At 47.0% G+C, this 12646-nt stretch overlaps 1 protein-coding gene across 1 annotated transcript in view; it reads right to left on the minus strand.

Annotated features, from left to right (window-relative positions):
* Positions 1-552: 552 nt before the first annotated feature.
* LOC135529397 (striatin-like) overlaps positions 553-12646 on the minus strand; it is a 75658-nt gene continuing 63564 nt past the window's right edge. The window contains exon 5 of the mRNA XM_064958165.1: positions 553-1044. Within this exon, the coding sequence (XP_064814237.1) occupies positions 870-1044 (175 nt within the window). The 3' untranslated portion in view covers positions 553-869. The remainder of the gene's footprint in view (positions 1045-12646) is intronic.

Here is a 12646-nt window from a genome sequence, read left to right on the forward strand (position 1 = left end):
CTGGGGTCGGGGCCTGTTCCAGAGGGAGCTGTATATCCACCACCTCCTCTTCAAGCAGATCACTGGGGTCGGGGCCTGTTCCCTAGGGAGCTGTATATCCTCCACCTCCTCTTCAAGCAGATCACTGGGTTCGGGGCCTGTTCCAGAGGGAGCTGTATATCCTCCACCTCCTCATCAAGCAGATCACTGGGGTCGGGGCCTGTTCCCTAGGGAGCTGTATATCCACCACCTCCTCTTCAAGCAGATCACTGGGGTCAGGGCCTGTTCCCTAGGGAGCTGTATATCCACCACCTCCTCTTCAAGCAGATCACTGGGGTCGGGGCCTGTTCCAGAGGGGGAGCTGTATATCCACCACCTCCTCTTCAAGCAGATCACTGGGGTCAGGGCCTGTTCCAGAGGGAGCTGTATATCCACCACCTCCTCTTCAAGCAGATCACTGGGGTCGGGGCCTGTTCCAGAGGGAGCTGTATATCCACCACCTCCTCTTCAAGCAGATCACTGGGGTCAGGGCCTGTTCCAGAGGGGAGCTGTATATCCACCACCTCCTCTTCAAGCAGATCACTGGGGTCAGGGCCTGTTCCAGAGGGAGCTGTATATCCTCCACCTCCTCTTCAAGCAGATCACTGGGGTCGGGGCCTGTTCCCTAGGGAGCTGTATATCCACCACCTCCTCATCAAGCAGATCACTGGGGTCGGGGCCTGTTCCAGAGGGAGCTGTATATCCACCACCTTCCTCTTCAAGCAGATCACTGGGGTCAGGGCCTGTTCCAGAGGGAGCTGTATATCCTCCACCTCCTCTTCAAGCAGATCACTGGGGTCGGGGCCTGTTCCAGAGGGAGCTGTATATCCACCACCTCCTCTTCAAGCAGATCACTGGGGTCGGGGCCTGTTCCAGAGGGAGCTGTATATCCACCACCTCCTCTTCAAGCAGATCACTGGGGTTGGGGCCTGTTCCAGAGGGAGCTGTATATCCACCACCTCGTGTTCGTCAGAGTCGTGAAAGAAGAAAGAGGATTCTGCCAGTCCGTGGTGAGTAATCGCAGACCTGATGTCATCCAGAAGTTATTTTCGGTCATAAGAGACGGTAGCGGAAACATTATGTAGAAAATTAGTAAAAAACCAAGTTACAAATAACGCAGATAAAACGAACATAAAAACACAATCGGTTGGCTCAAGTAACACGTCCTCCTCATGCAGAAAGGCCTGTCTGTCTGGCAGCAAGGTAGAGCAGTGCTGTTAGTCTCAGACAACGGGTCTGAGTGTGACACTGCCATGCAGACTACACATCGGCCAGTCTGAAAGAGGGGCCGCCAGCCAGGAGCTGCTGGAAAGCCGTTTGGACTGGAGTCTGTCTGGGTAGATCTGAGGAAACACTAAAGGTCAAATGCAATATCTTTGCATTCATTATGTGTATGTCTTGTATAACTACGGTTGTATAACTTCAGCTTGAAAGCATCTCTGTATGGGGTCATGATGGTCCTCTGGAGAGTTGGGGTGGAACTCTGTTGATGTAACAGACAGCCTGTATATTCACTAGTTGTGTTGGAGCCATGTCAATATAATCCATCAGAAAAAAATAACAGTTCAGAAACTCACTGAGGAGCTGATGACCTTGTTTCCAGGGTTAGTGGTAGTGGTATAGTAACTCACTGTCTGAGGAGCTGATGACCTTGTTTCCAGGGTTAGTGGTAGTGGTATAGTAACTCACTGAGGAGCTGATGACCTTGTTTCCAGGGTTAGTGGTAGTGGTATAGTAACTCACTGAGGAGCTGATGACCTTGTTTCCAGGGTTAGTGGTATGGTATAGTAACTCACTGAGGAGCTGATGACCTTGTTTCCAGGGTTAGTGGTAGTGGTATAGTAACTCACTGAGGAGCTGATGACCTTGTTTCCAGGGTTAGTGGTAGTGGTATAGTAACTCACTGAGGAGCTGATGACCTTGTTTCCAGGGTTAGTGGTAGTGGTATAGTAACTCACTGAGGAGCTGATGACCTTGTTTCCAGGGTTAGTGGTAGTGGTATAGTAACTCACTGTCTGAGGAGCTGATGACCTTGTTTCCAGGGTTAGTGGTAGTGGTATAGTAACTCACTGAAGAGCTGATGGCCTTGTTTCCAGGGTTAGTGGTAGTGGTATAGTAACTCACTGAGGAGCTGATGACCTTGTTTCCAGGGTTAGTGGTAGTGGTATAGTAACTCACTGAGGAGCTGATGACCTTGTTTCCAGGGTTAGTGGTAGTGGTATAGTAACTCACTGAGGAGCTGATGACCTTGTTTCCAGGGTTAGTGGTATGGTATAGTAACTCACTGAGGAGCTGATGACCTTGTTTCAGGGTTAGTGGTAGTGGTATAGTAACTCACTGAGGAGCTGATGACCTTGTTTCCAGGGTTAGTGGTAGTGGTATAGTAACTCACTGAGGAACTGATGACCTTGTTTCCAGGGTTAGTGGTAGTGGTATAGTAACTCACTGAGGAGCTGATGACCTTGTTTCCAGGGTTAGTGGTAGTGGTATAGTAACTCACTGTCTGAGGAGCAGATGACCTTGTTTCCAGGGTTAGTGGTAGTGGTATAGTAACTCACTGAGGAGCTGATGACCTTGTTTCCAGGGTTAGTGGTAGTGGTATAGTAACTCACTGAGGAGCTGATGACCTTGTTTCCAGGGTTAGTGGTAGTGGTATGGTAACTCACTGAGGAGCTGATGACCTTGTTTCCAGGGTTAGTGGTAGTGGTATAGTAACTCACTGTCTGAGGAGCTGATGACCTTGTTTCCAGGGTTAGTGGTAGTGGTATAGTAACTCACTGAGGAGCTGATGACCTTGTTTCCAGGGTTAGTGGTAGTGGTATAGTAACTCACTGAGGAGCTGATGACCTTGTTTCCAGGGTTAGTGGTATGGTATAGTAACTCACTGAGGAGCTGATGACCTTGTTTCCAGGGTTAGTGGTAGTGGTATAGTAACTCACTGAGGAGCTGATGACCTTGTGTCCAGGGTTAGTGGTAGTGGTATAGTAACTCACTGTCTGAGGAGCTGATGACCTTGTTTCCAGGGTTAGTGGTAGTGGTATAGTAACTCACTGAGGAGCTGATGACCTTGTTTCCAGGGTTAGTGGTAGTGGTATAGTAACTCACTGAGGAGCTGATGACCTTGTTTCCAGGGTTAGTGGTAGTGGTATAGTAACTCACTGTCTGAGGAGCTGATGACCTTGTTTCCAGGGTTAGTGGTAGTGGTATAGTAACTCACTGAGGAGCTGATGACCTTGTTTCCAGGGTTAGTGGTAGTGGTATAGTAACTCACTGAGGAGCTGATGACCTTGTTTCCAGGGTTAGTGGTAGTGGTATAGTAACTCACTGAGGAGCTGATGACCTTGTTTCCAGGGTTAGTGGTAGTGGTATAGTAACTCACTGAGGAGCTGATGACCTTGTTTCCAGGGTTAGTGGTAGTGGTATAGTAACTCACTGAGGAGCTGATGACCTTGTTTCCAGGGTTAGTGGTAGTGGTATAGTAACTCACTGAGGAGCTGATGACCTTGTTTCCAGGGTTAGTGGTAGTGGTATAGTAACTCACTGTCTGAGGCTGATGACCTTGTTTCCAGGGTTAGTGGTAGTGGTATAGTAACTCACTGTCTGAGGAGCTGATGACCTTGTTTCCAGGGTTAGTGGTAGTGGTATAGTAACTCACTGAGGAGCTGATGACCTTGTTTCCAGGGTTAGTGGTAGTGCTATAGTAACTCACTGAGGAGCTGATGACCTTGTTTCCAGGGTTAGTGGTAGTGGTATAGTAACTCACTGTCTGAGGAGCTGATGACCTTGTTTCCAGGGTTAGTGGTAGTGGTATAGTAACTCACTGAGGAGCTGATGACCTTGTTTCCAGGGTTAGTGGTAGTGGTATAGTAACTCACTGAGGAGCTGATGACCTTGTTTCCAGGGTTAGTGGTAGTGGTATAGTAACTCACTGAGGAGCTGATGACCTTGTTTCCAGGGTTAGTGGTATGGTATAGTAACTCACTGTCTGAGGAGCTGATGACCTTGTTTCCAGGGTTAGTGGTAGTGGTATAGTAACTCACTGAGGAGCTGATGACCTTGTTTCCAGGGTTAGTGGTATGGTATAGTAACTCACTGAGGAGCTGATGACCTTGTTTCCAGGGTTAGTGGTAGTGGTATAGTAACTCACTGAGGAGCTGATGACCTTGTTTCCAGGGTTAGTGGTATGGTATAGTAACTCACTGTCTGAGGAGCTGATGACCTTGTTTCCAGGGTTAGTGGTAGTGGTATAGTAACTCACTGAGGAGCTGATGACCTTGTTTCCAGGGTTAGTGGTAGTGGTATAGTAACTCACTGAGGAGCTGATGACCTTGTTTCCAGGGTTAATGGTAGTGGTATAGTAACTCACTGTCTGAGGAGCTGATGACCTTGTTTCCAGGGTTAGTGGTAGTGGTATAGTAACTCACTGAGGAGCTGATGACCTTGTTTCCAGGGTTAGTGGTAGTGGTATAGTAACTCACTGAGGAGCTGATGACCTTGTTTCCAGGGTTAGTGGTAGTGGTATAGTAACTCACTGAGGAGCTGATGACCTTGTTTCCAGGGTTAGTGGTAGTGGTATAGTAACTCACTGAGGAGCTGATGACCTTGTTTCCAGGGTTAGTGGTAGTGGTATAGTAACTCACTGAGGAGCTGATGACCTTGTTTCCAGGGTTAGTGGTAGTGGTATAGTAACTCACTGTCTGAGGAGCTGATGACCTTGTTTCCAGGGTTAGTGGTAGTGGTATAGTAACTCACTGAGGAGCTGATGACCTTGTTTCCAGGGTTAGTGGTAGTGGTATAGTAACTCACTGAGGAGCTGATGACCTTGTTTCCAGGGTTAGTGGTAGTGGTATAGTAACTCACTGTCTGAGGAGCTGATGACCTTGTTTCCAGGGTTAGTGGTAGTGGTATAGTAACTCACTGAAGAGCTGATGGCCTTGTTTCCAGGGTTAGTGGTAGTGGTATAGTAACTCACTGAGGAGCTGATGACCTTGTTTCCAGGGTTAGTGGTAGTGGTATAGTAACTCACTGAGGAGCTGATGACCTTGTTTCCAGGGTTAGTGGTAGTGGTATAGTAACTCACTGAGGAGCTGATGACCTTGTTTCCAGGGTTAGTGGTATGGTATAGTAACTCACTGAGGAGCTGATGACCTTGTTTCCAGGGTTAGTGGTAGTGGTATAGTAACTCACTGAGGAGCTGATGACCTTGTTTCCAGGGTTAGTGGTAGTGGTATAGTAACTCACTGAGGAACTGATGACCTTGTTTCCAGGGTTAGTGGTAGTGGTATAGTAACTCACTGAGGAGCTGATGACCTTGTTTCCAGGGTTAGTGGTATAGTAACTCACTGAGGAGCTGATGACCTTGTTTCCAGGGTTAGTGGTAGTGGTATAGTAACTCACTGAGGAGCTGATGACCTTGTTTCCAGGGTTAGTGGTAGTGGTATAGTAACTCACTGTCTGAGGAGCAGATGACCTTGTTTCCAGGGTTAGTGGTAGTGGTATAGTAACTCACTGAGGAGCTGATGACCTTGTTTCCAGGGTTAGTGGTAGTGGTATAGTAACTCACTGAGGAGCTGATGACCTTGTTTCCAGGGTTAGTGGTAGTGGTATGGTAACTCACTGAGGAGCTGATGACCTTGTTTCCAGGGTTAGTGGTAGTGGTATAGTAACTCACTGTCTGAGGAGCTGATGACCTTGTTTCCAGGGTTAGTGGTAGTGGTATAGTAACTCACTGAGGAGCTGATGACCTTGTTTCCAGGGTTAGTGGTAGTGGTATAGTAACTCACTGAGGAGCTGATGACCTTGTTTCCAGGGTTAGTGGTATGGTATAGTAACTCACTGAGGAGCTGATGACCTTGTTTCCAGGGTTAGTGGTGAGTGGTAGGGTTAGTGGTAGTGGTATAGTAACTCACTGAGGAGCTGATGACCTTGTTTCCAGGGTTAGTGGTAGTGGTATAGTAACTCATGTTTCCAGTCTGAGGAGCTGATGACCTTGTTTCCAGGGTTAGTGGTAGTGGTATAGTAACTCACTGAGGAGCTGATGACCTTGTTTCCAGGGTTAGTGGTAGTGGTATAGTAACTCACTGAGGAGCTGATGACCTTGTTTCCAGGGTTAGTGGTAGTGGTATAGTAACTCACTGTCTGAGGAGCTGATGACCTTGTTTCCAGGGTTAGTGGTAGTGGTATAGTAACTCACTGAGGAGCTGATGACCTTGTTTCCAGGGTTAGTGGTAGTGGTATAGTAACTCACTGAGGAGCTGATGACCTTGTTTCCAGGGTTAGTGGTAGTGGTATAGTAACTCACTGAGGAGCTGATGACCTTGTTTCCAGGGTTAGTGGTAGTGGTATAGTAACTCACTGAGGAGCTGATGACCTTGTTTCCAGGGTTAGTGGTAGTGGTATAGTAACTCACTGAGGAGCTGATGACCTTGTTTCCAGGGTTAGTGGTAGTGGTATAGTAACTCACTGAGGAGCTGATGACCTTGTTTCCAGGGTTAGTGGTAGTGGTATAGTAACTCACTGTCTGAGGAGCTGATGACCTTGTTTCCAGGGTTAGTGGTAGTGGTATAGTAACTCACTGAGGAGCTGATGACCTTGTTTCCAGGGTTAGTGGTAGTGGTATAGTAACTCACTGAGGAGCTGATGACCTTGTTTCCAGGGTTAGTGGTAGTGGTATAGTAACTCACTGAGGAGCTGATGACCTTGTTTCCAGGGTTAGTGGTAGTGGTATAGTAACTCACTGTCTGAGGAGCTGATGACCTTGTTTCCAGGGTTAGTGGTAGTGGTATAGTAACTCACTGAGGAGCTGATGACCTTGTTTCCAGGGTTAGTGGTATGGTATAGTAACTCACTGTCTGAGGAGCTGATGACCTTGTTTCCAGGGTTAGTGGTAGTGGTATAGTAACTCACTGAGGAGCTGATGACCTTGTTTCCAGGGTTAGTGGTATGGTATAGTAACTCACTGAGGAGCTGATGACCTTGTTTCCAGGGTTAGTGGTAGTGGTATAGTAACTCACTGAGGAGCTGATGACCTTGTTTCCAGGGTTAGTGGTATGGTATAGTAACTCACTGTCTGAGGAGCTGATGACCTTGTTTCCAGGGTTAGTGGTAGTGGTATAGTAACTCACTGAGGAGCTGATGACCTTGTTTCCAGGGTTAGTGGTAGTGGTATAGTAACTCACTGAGGAGCTGATGACCTTGTTTCCAGGGTTAGTGGTAGTGGTATAGTAACTCACTGTCTGAGGAGCTGATGACCTTGTTTCCAGGGTTAGTGGTAGTGGTATAGTAACTCACTGAGGAGCTGATGACCTTGTTTCCAGGGTTAGTGGTAGTGGTATAGTAACTCACTGAGGAGCTGATGACCTTGTTTCCAGGGTTAGTGGTAGTGGTATAGTAACTCACTGAGGAGCTGATGACCTTGTTTCCAGGGTTAGTGGTAGTGGTATAGTAACTCACTGAGGAGCTGATGACCTTGTTTCCAGGGTTAGTGGTAGTGGTATAGTAACTCACTGTCTGAGGAGCTGATGACCTTGTTTCCAGGGTTAGTGGTAGTGGTATAGTAACTCACTGAGGAGCTGATGACCTTGTTTCCAGGGTTAGTGGTAGTGGTATAGTAACTCACTGAGGAGCTGATGACCTTGTTTCCAGGGTTAGTGGTAGTGGTATAGTAACTCACTGAGGAGCTGATGACCTTGTTTCCAGGGTTAGTGGTAGTGGTATAGTAACTCACTGTCTGAGGAGCTGATGACCTTGTTTCCAGGGTTAGTGGTAGTGGTATAGTAACTCACTGTCTGAGGAGCTGATGACCTTGTTTCCAGGGTTAGTGGTAGTGGTATAGTAACTCACTGAGGAGCTGATGACCTTGTTTCCAGGGTTAGTGGTAGTGGTATAGTAACTCACTGAGGAGCTGATGACCTTGTTTCCAGGGTTAGTGGTAGTGGTATAGTAACTCACTGAGGAGCTGATGACCTTGTTTCCAGGGTTAGTGGTAGTGGTATAGTAACTCACTGAGGAGCTGATGACCTTGTTTCCAGGGTTAGTGGTAGTGGTATAGTAACTCACTGAGGAGCTGATGACCTTGTTTCCAGGGTTAGTGGTAGTGGTATAGTAACTCACTGTCTGAGGAGCTGATGGCCTTGTTTCCAGGGTTAGTGGTAGTGGTATAGTAACTCACTGAGGAGCTGATGACCTTGTTTCCAGGGTTAGTGGTAGTGGTATAGTAACTCACTGACTGATGACCTTGTTTCCAGGGTTAGTGGTAGTGGTATAGTAACTCACTGAGGAGCTGATGACCTTGTTTCCAGGGTTAGTGGTAGTGGTATAGTAACTCACTGAGGAGCTGATGACCTTGTTTCCAGGGTTAGTGGTAGTGGTATAGTAACTCACTGAGGAGCTGATGACCTTGTTTCCAGGGTTAGTGGTAGTGGTATAGTAACTCACTGTCTGGAGCTGATGACCTTGTTTCTTAGTGGTAGTGGTATTAACTCACTGTCTGAGGAGCTGATGACCTTGTTTCCAGGGTTAGTGGTAGTGGTATAGTAACTCACTTAGTGGTAGTGGTATAGTAACTCACTGAGGAGCTGATGACCTTGTTTCCAGGGTTAGTGGTATGGTATAGTAACTCACTGAGGAGCTGATGACCTTGTTTCCAGGGTTAGTGGTATGGTATAGTAACTCACTGTCTGAGGAGCTGACGACCTTGTTTCCAGGGTTAGTGGTAGTGGTATAGTAACTCACTGTCTGAGGAGCTGATGACCTTGTTTCCAGGGTTAGTGGTATGGTATAGTAACTCACTGTCTGAGGAGCTGATGACCTTGTTTCCAGGGTTAGTGGTAGTGGTATAGTAACTCACTGAGGAGCTGATGACCTTGTTTCCAGGGTTAGTGGTAGTGGTATAGTAACTCACTGTCTGAGGAGCTGATGACCTTGTTTCCAGGGTTAGTGGTATGGTATAGTAACTCACTGAGGAGCTGATGACCTTGTTTCCAGGGTTAGTGGTAGTGGTATAGTAACTCACTGAGGAGCTGATGACCTTGTTTCCAGGGTTAGTGGTAGTGGTATAGTAACTCACTGAGGAGCTGATGACCTTGTTTCCAGGGTTAGTGGTAGTGGTATAGTAACTCACTGAGGAGCTGATGACCTTGTTTCCAGGGTTAGTGGTAGTGGTATAGTAACTCACTGTCTGAGGAGCTGATGGCCTTGTTTCCAGGGTTAGTGGTAGTGGTATAGTAACTCACTGAGGAGCTGATGACCTTGTTTCCAGGGTTAGTGGTAGTGGTATAGTAACTCACTGAGGAGCTGATGACCTTGTTTCCAGGGTTAGTGGTAGTGGTATAGTAACTCACTGTCTGAGGAGCTGATGACCTTGTTTCCAGGGTTAGTGGTAGTGGTATAGTAACTCACTGAGGAGCTGATGACCTTGTTTCCAGGGTTAGTGGTATGGTATAGTAACTCACTGAGGAGCTGATGACCTTGTTTCCAGGGTTAGTGGTAGTGGTATAGTAACTCACTGTCTGAGGAGCTGATGACCTTGTTTCCAGGGTTAGTGGTAGTGGTATAGTAACTCACTGTCTGAGGAGCTGATGACCTTGTTTCCAGGGTTAGTGGTATGGTATAGTAACTCACTGTCTGAGGAGCTGATGACCTTGTTTCCAGGGTTAGTGGTAGTGGTATAGTAACTCACTGAGGAGCTGATGACCTTGTTTCCAGGGTTAGTGGTAGTGGTATAGTAACTCACTGTCTGAGGAGCTGATGACCTTGTTTCCAGGGTTAGTGGTATGGTATAGTAACTCACTGAGGGGTTAGCTGATGACCTTGTTTCCAGGGTTAGTGGTAGTGGTATAGTAACTCACTGAGGAGCTGATGACCTTGTTTCCAGGGTTAGTGGTAGTGGTATAGTAACTCACTGAGGAGCTGATGACCTTGTTTCCAGGGTTAGTGGTAGTGGTATAGTAACTCACTGTCTGAGGAGCTGATGACCTTGTTTCCAGGGTTAGTGGTAGTGGTATAGTAACTCACTGAGGAGCTGATGACCTTGTTTCCAGGGTTAGTGGTAGTGGTATAGTAACTCACTGTCTGAGGAGCTGATGACCTTGTTTCCAGGGTTAGTGGTAGTGGTATAGTAACTCACTGAGGAGCTGATGACCTTGTTTCCAGGGTTAGTGGTAGTGGTATAGTAACTCACTGTCTGAGGAGCTGATGACCTTGTTTCCAGGGTTAGTGGTAGTGGTATAGTAACTCACTGAGGAGCTGATGACCTTGTTTCCAGGGTTAGTGGTATGGTATAGTAACTCACTGAGGAGCTGATGACCTTGTTTCCAGGGTTAGTGGTAGTGGTATAGTAACTCACTGAGGAGCTGATGACCTTGTTTCCAGGGTTAGTGGTAGTGGTATAGTAACTCACTGTCCGAGGAGCTGATGACCTTGTTTCCAGGGTTAGTGGTAGTGGTATAGTAACTCACTGAGGAGCTGATGACCTTGTTTCCAGGGTTAGTGGTAGTGGTATAGTAACTCACTGAGGAGCTGATGACCTTGTTTCAGGGTTAGTGGTAGTGGTATAGTAACTCACTGAGGAGCTGATGACCTTGTTTCCAGGGTTAGTGGTATGGTATAGTAACTCACTGAGGAGCTGATGACCTTGTTTCCAGGGTTAGTGGTAGTGGTATAGTAACTCACTGAGGAGCTGATGACCTTGTTTCCAGGGTTAGTGGTAGTGGTATAGTAACTCACTGAGGAGCTGATGACCTTGTTTCCAGGGTTAGTGGTAGTGGTATAGTAACTCACTGAGGAGCTGATGACCTTGTTTCCAGGGTTAGTGGTAGTGGTATAGTAACTCACTGAGGAGCTGATGACCTTGTTTCCAGGGTTAGTGGTAGTGGTATAGTAACTCACTGAGGAGCTGATGACCTTGTTTCCAGGGTTAGTGGTAGTGGTATAGTAACTCACTGAGGAGCTGATGACCTTGTTTCCAGGGTTAGTGGTAGTGGTATAGTAACTCACTGAGGAGCTGATGACCTTGTTTCCAGGGTTAGTGGTAGTGGTATAGTAACTCACTGTCTGAGGAGCTGATGACCTTGTTTCCAGGGTTAGTGGTAGTGGTATAGTAACTCACTGAGGAGCTGATGACCTTGTTTCCAGGGTTAGTGGTAGTGGTATAGTAACTCACTGAGGAGCTGATGACCTTGTTTCCAGGGTTAGTGGTAGTGGTATAGTAACTCACTGAGGAGCTGATGACCTTGTTTCCAGGGTTAGTGGTAGTGGTATAGTAACTCACTGAGGAGCTGATGACCTTGTTTCCAGGGTTAGTGGTATGGTATAGTAACTCACTGAGGAGCTGATGACCTTGTTTCCAGGGTTAGTGGTAGTGGTATAGTAACTCACTGAGGAGCTGATGACCTTGTTTCCAGGGTTAGTGGTAGTGGTATAGTAACTCACTGTCTGAGGAGCTGATGACCTTGTTTCCAGGGTTAGTGGTAGTGGTATAGTAACTCACTGAGGAGCTGATGACCTTGTTTCCAGGGTTAGTGGTAGTGGTATAGTAACTCTCTGAGGAGCTGATGACCTTGTTTCCAGGGTTAGTGGTAGTGGTATAGTAACTCACTGAGGAGCTGATGACCTTGTTTCCAGGGTTAGTGGTAGTGGTATAGTAACTCACTGTCTGAGGAGCTGATGACCTTGTTTCCAGGGTTAGTGGTAGTGGTATAGTAACTCACTGAGGAGCTGATGACCTTGTTTCCAGGGTTAGTGGTAGTGGTATAGTAACTCACTGAGGAGCTGATGACCTTGTTTCCAGGGTTAGTGGTAGTGGTATAGTAACTCACTGAGGAGCTGATGACCTTGTTTCCAGGGTTAGTGGTAGTGGTATAGTAACTCACTGAGGAGCTGATGACCTTGTTTCCAGGGTTAGTGGTAGTGGTATAGTAACTCACTGAGGAGCTGATGACCTTGTTTCCAGGGTTAGTGGTAGTGGTATAGTAACTCACTGAGGAGCTGATGACCTTGTTTCCAGGGTTAGTGGTAGTGGTATAGTAACTCACTGAGGAGCTGATGACCTTGTTTCCAGGGTTAGTGGTAGTGGTATAGTAACTCACTGTCTGAGGAGCTGATGACCTTGTTTCCAGGGTTAGTGGTAGTGGTATAGTAACTCACTGAGGAGCTGATGACCTTGTTTCCAGGGTTAGTGGTAGTGGTATAGTAACTCACTGTCTGAGGAGCTGATGACCTTGTTTCCAGGGTTAGTGGTATGGTATAGTAACTCACTGAGGAGCTGATGACCTTGTTTCCAGGGTTAGTGGTATGGTATAGTAACTCACTGAGGAGCTGATGACCTTGTTTCCAGGGTTAGTGGTATGGTATAGTAACTCACTGTCCGAGGAGCTGATGACCTTGTTTCCAGGGTTAGTGGTAGTGGTATAGTAACTCACTGAGGAGCTGATGACCTTGTTTCCAGGGTTAGTGGTAGTGGTATAGTAACTCACTGAGGAGCTGATGACCTTGTTTCCAGGGTTAGTGGTAGTGGTATAGTAACTCACTGTCTGAGGAGCTGATGACCTTGTTTCCAGGGTTAGTGGTAGTGGTATAGTAACTCACTGAGGAGCTGATGACCTTGTTTCCAGGGTTAGTGGTAGTGGTA

This window comes from Oncorhynchus masou, unplaced genomic scaffold, assembly GCF_036934945.1.
Source record: "Oncorhynchus masou masou isolate Uvic2021 unplaced genomic scaffold, UVic_Omas_1.1 unplaced_scaffold_1159, whole genome shotgun sequence".
In the NCBI taxonomy this organism is placed as follows: domain Eukaryota; kingdom Metazoa; phylum Chordata; class Actinopteri; order Salmoniformes; family Salmonidae; genus Oncorhynchus; species Oncorhynchus masou.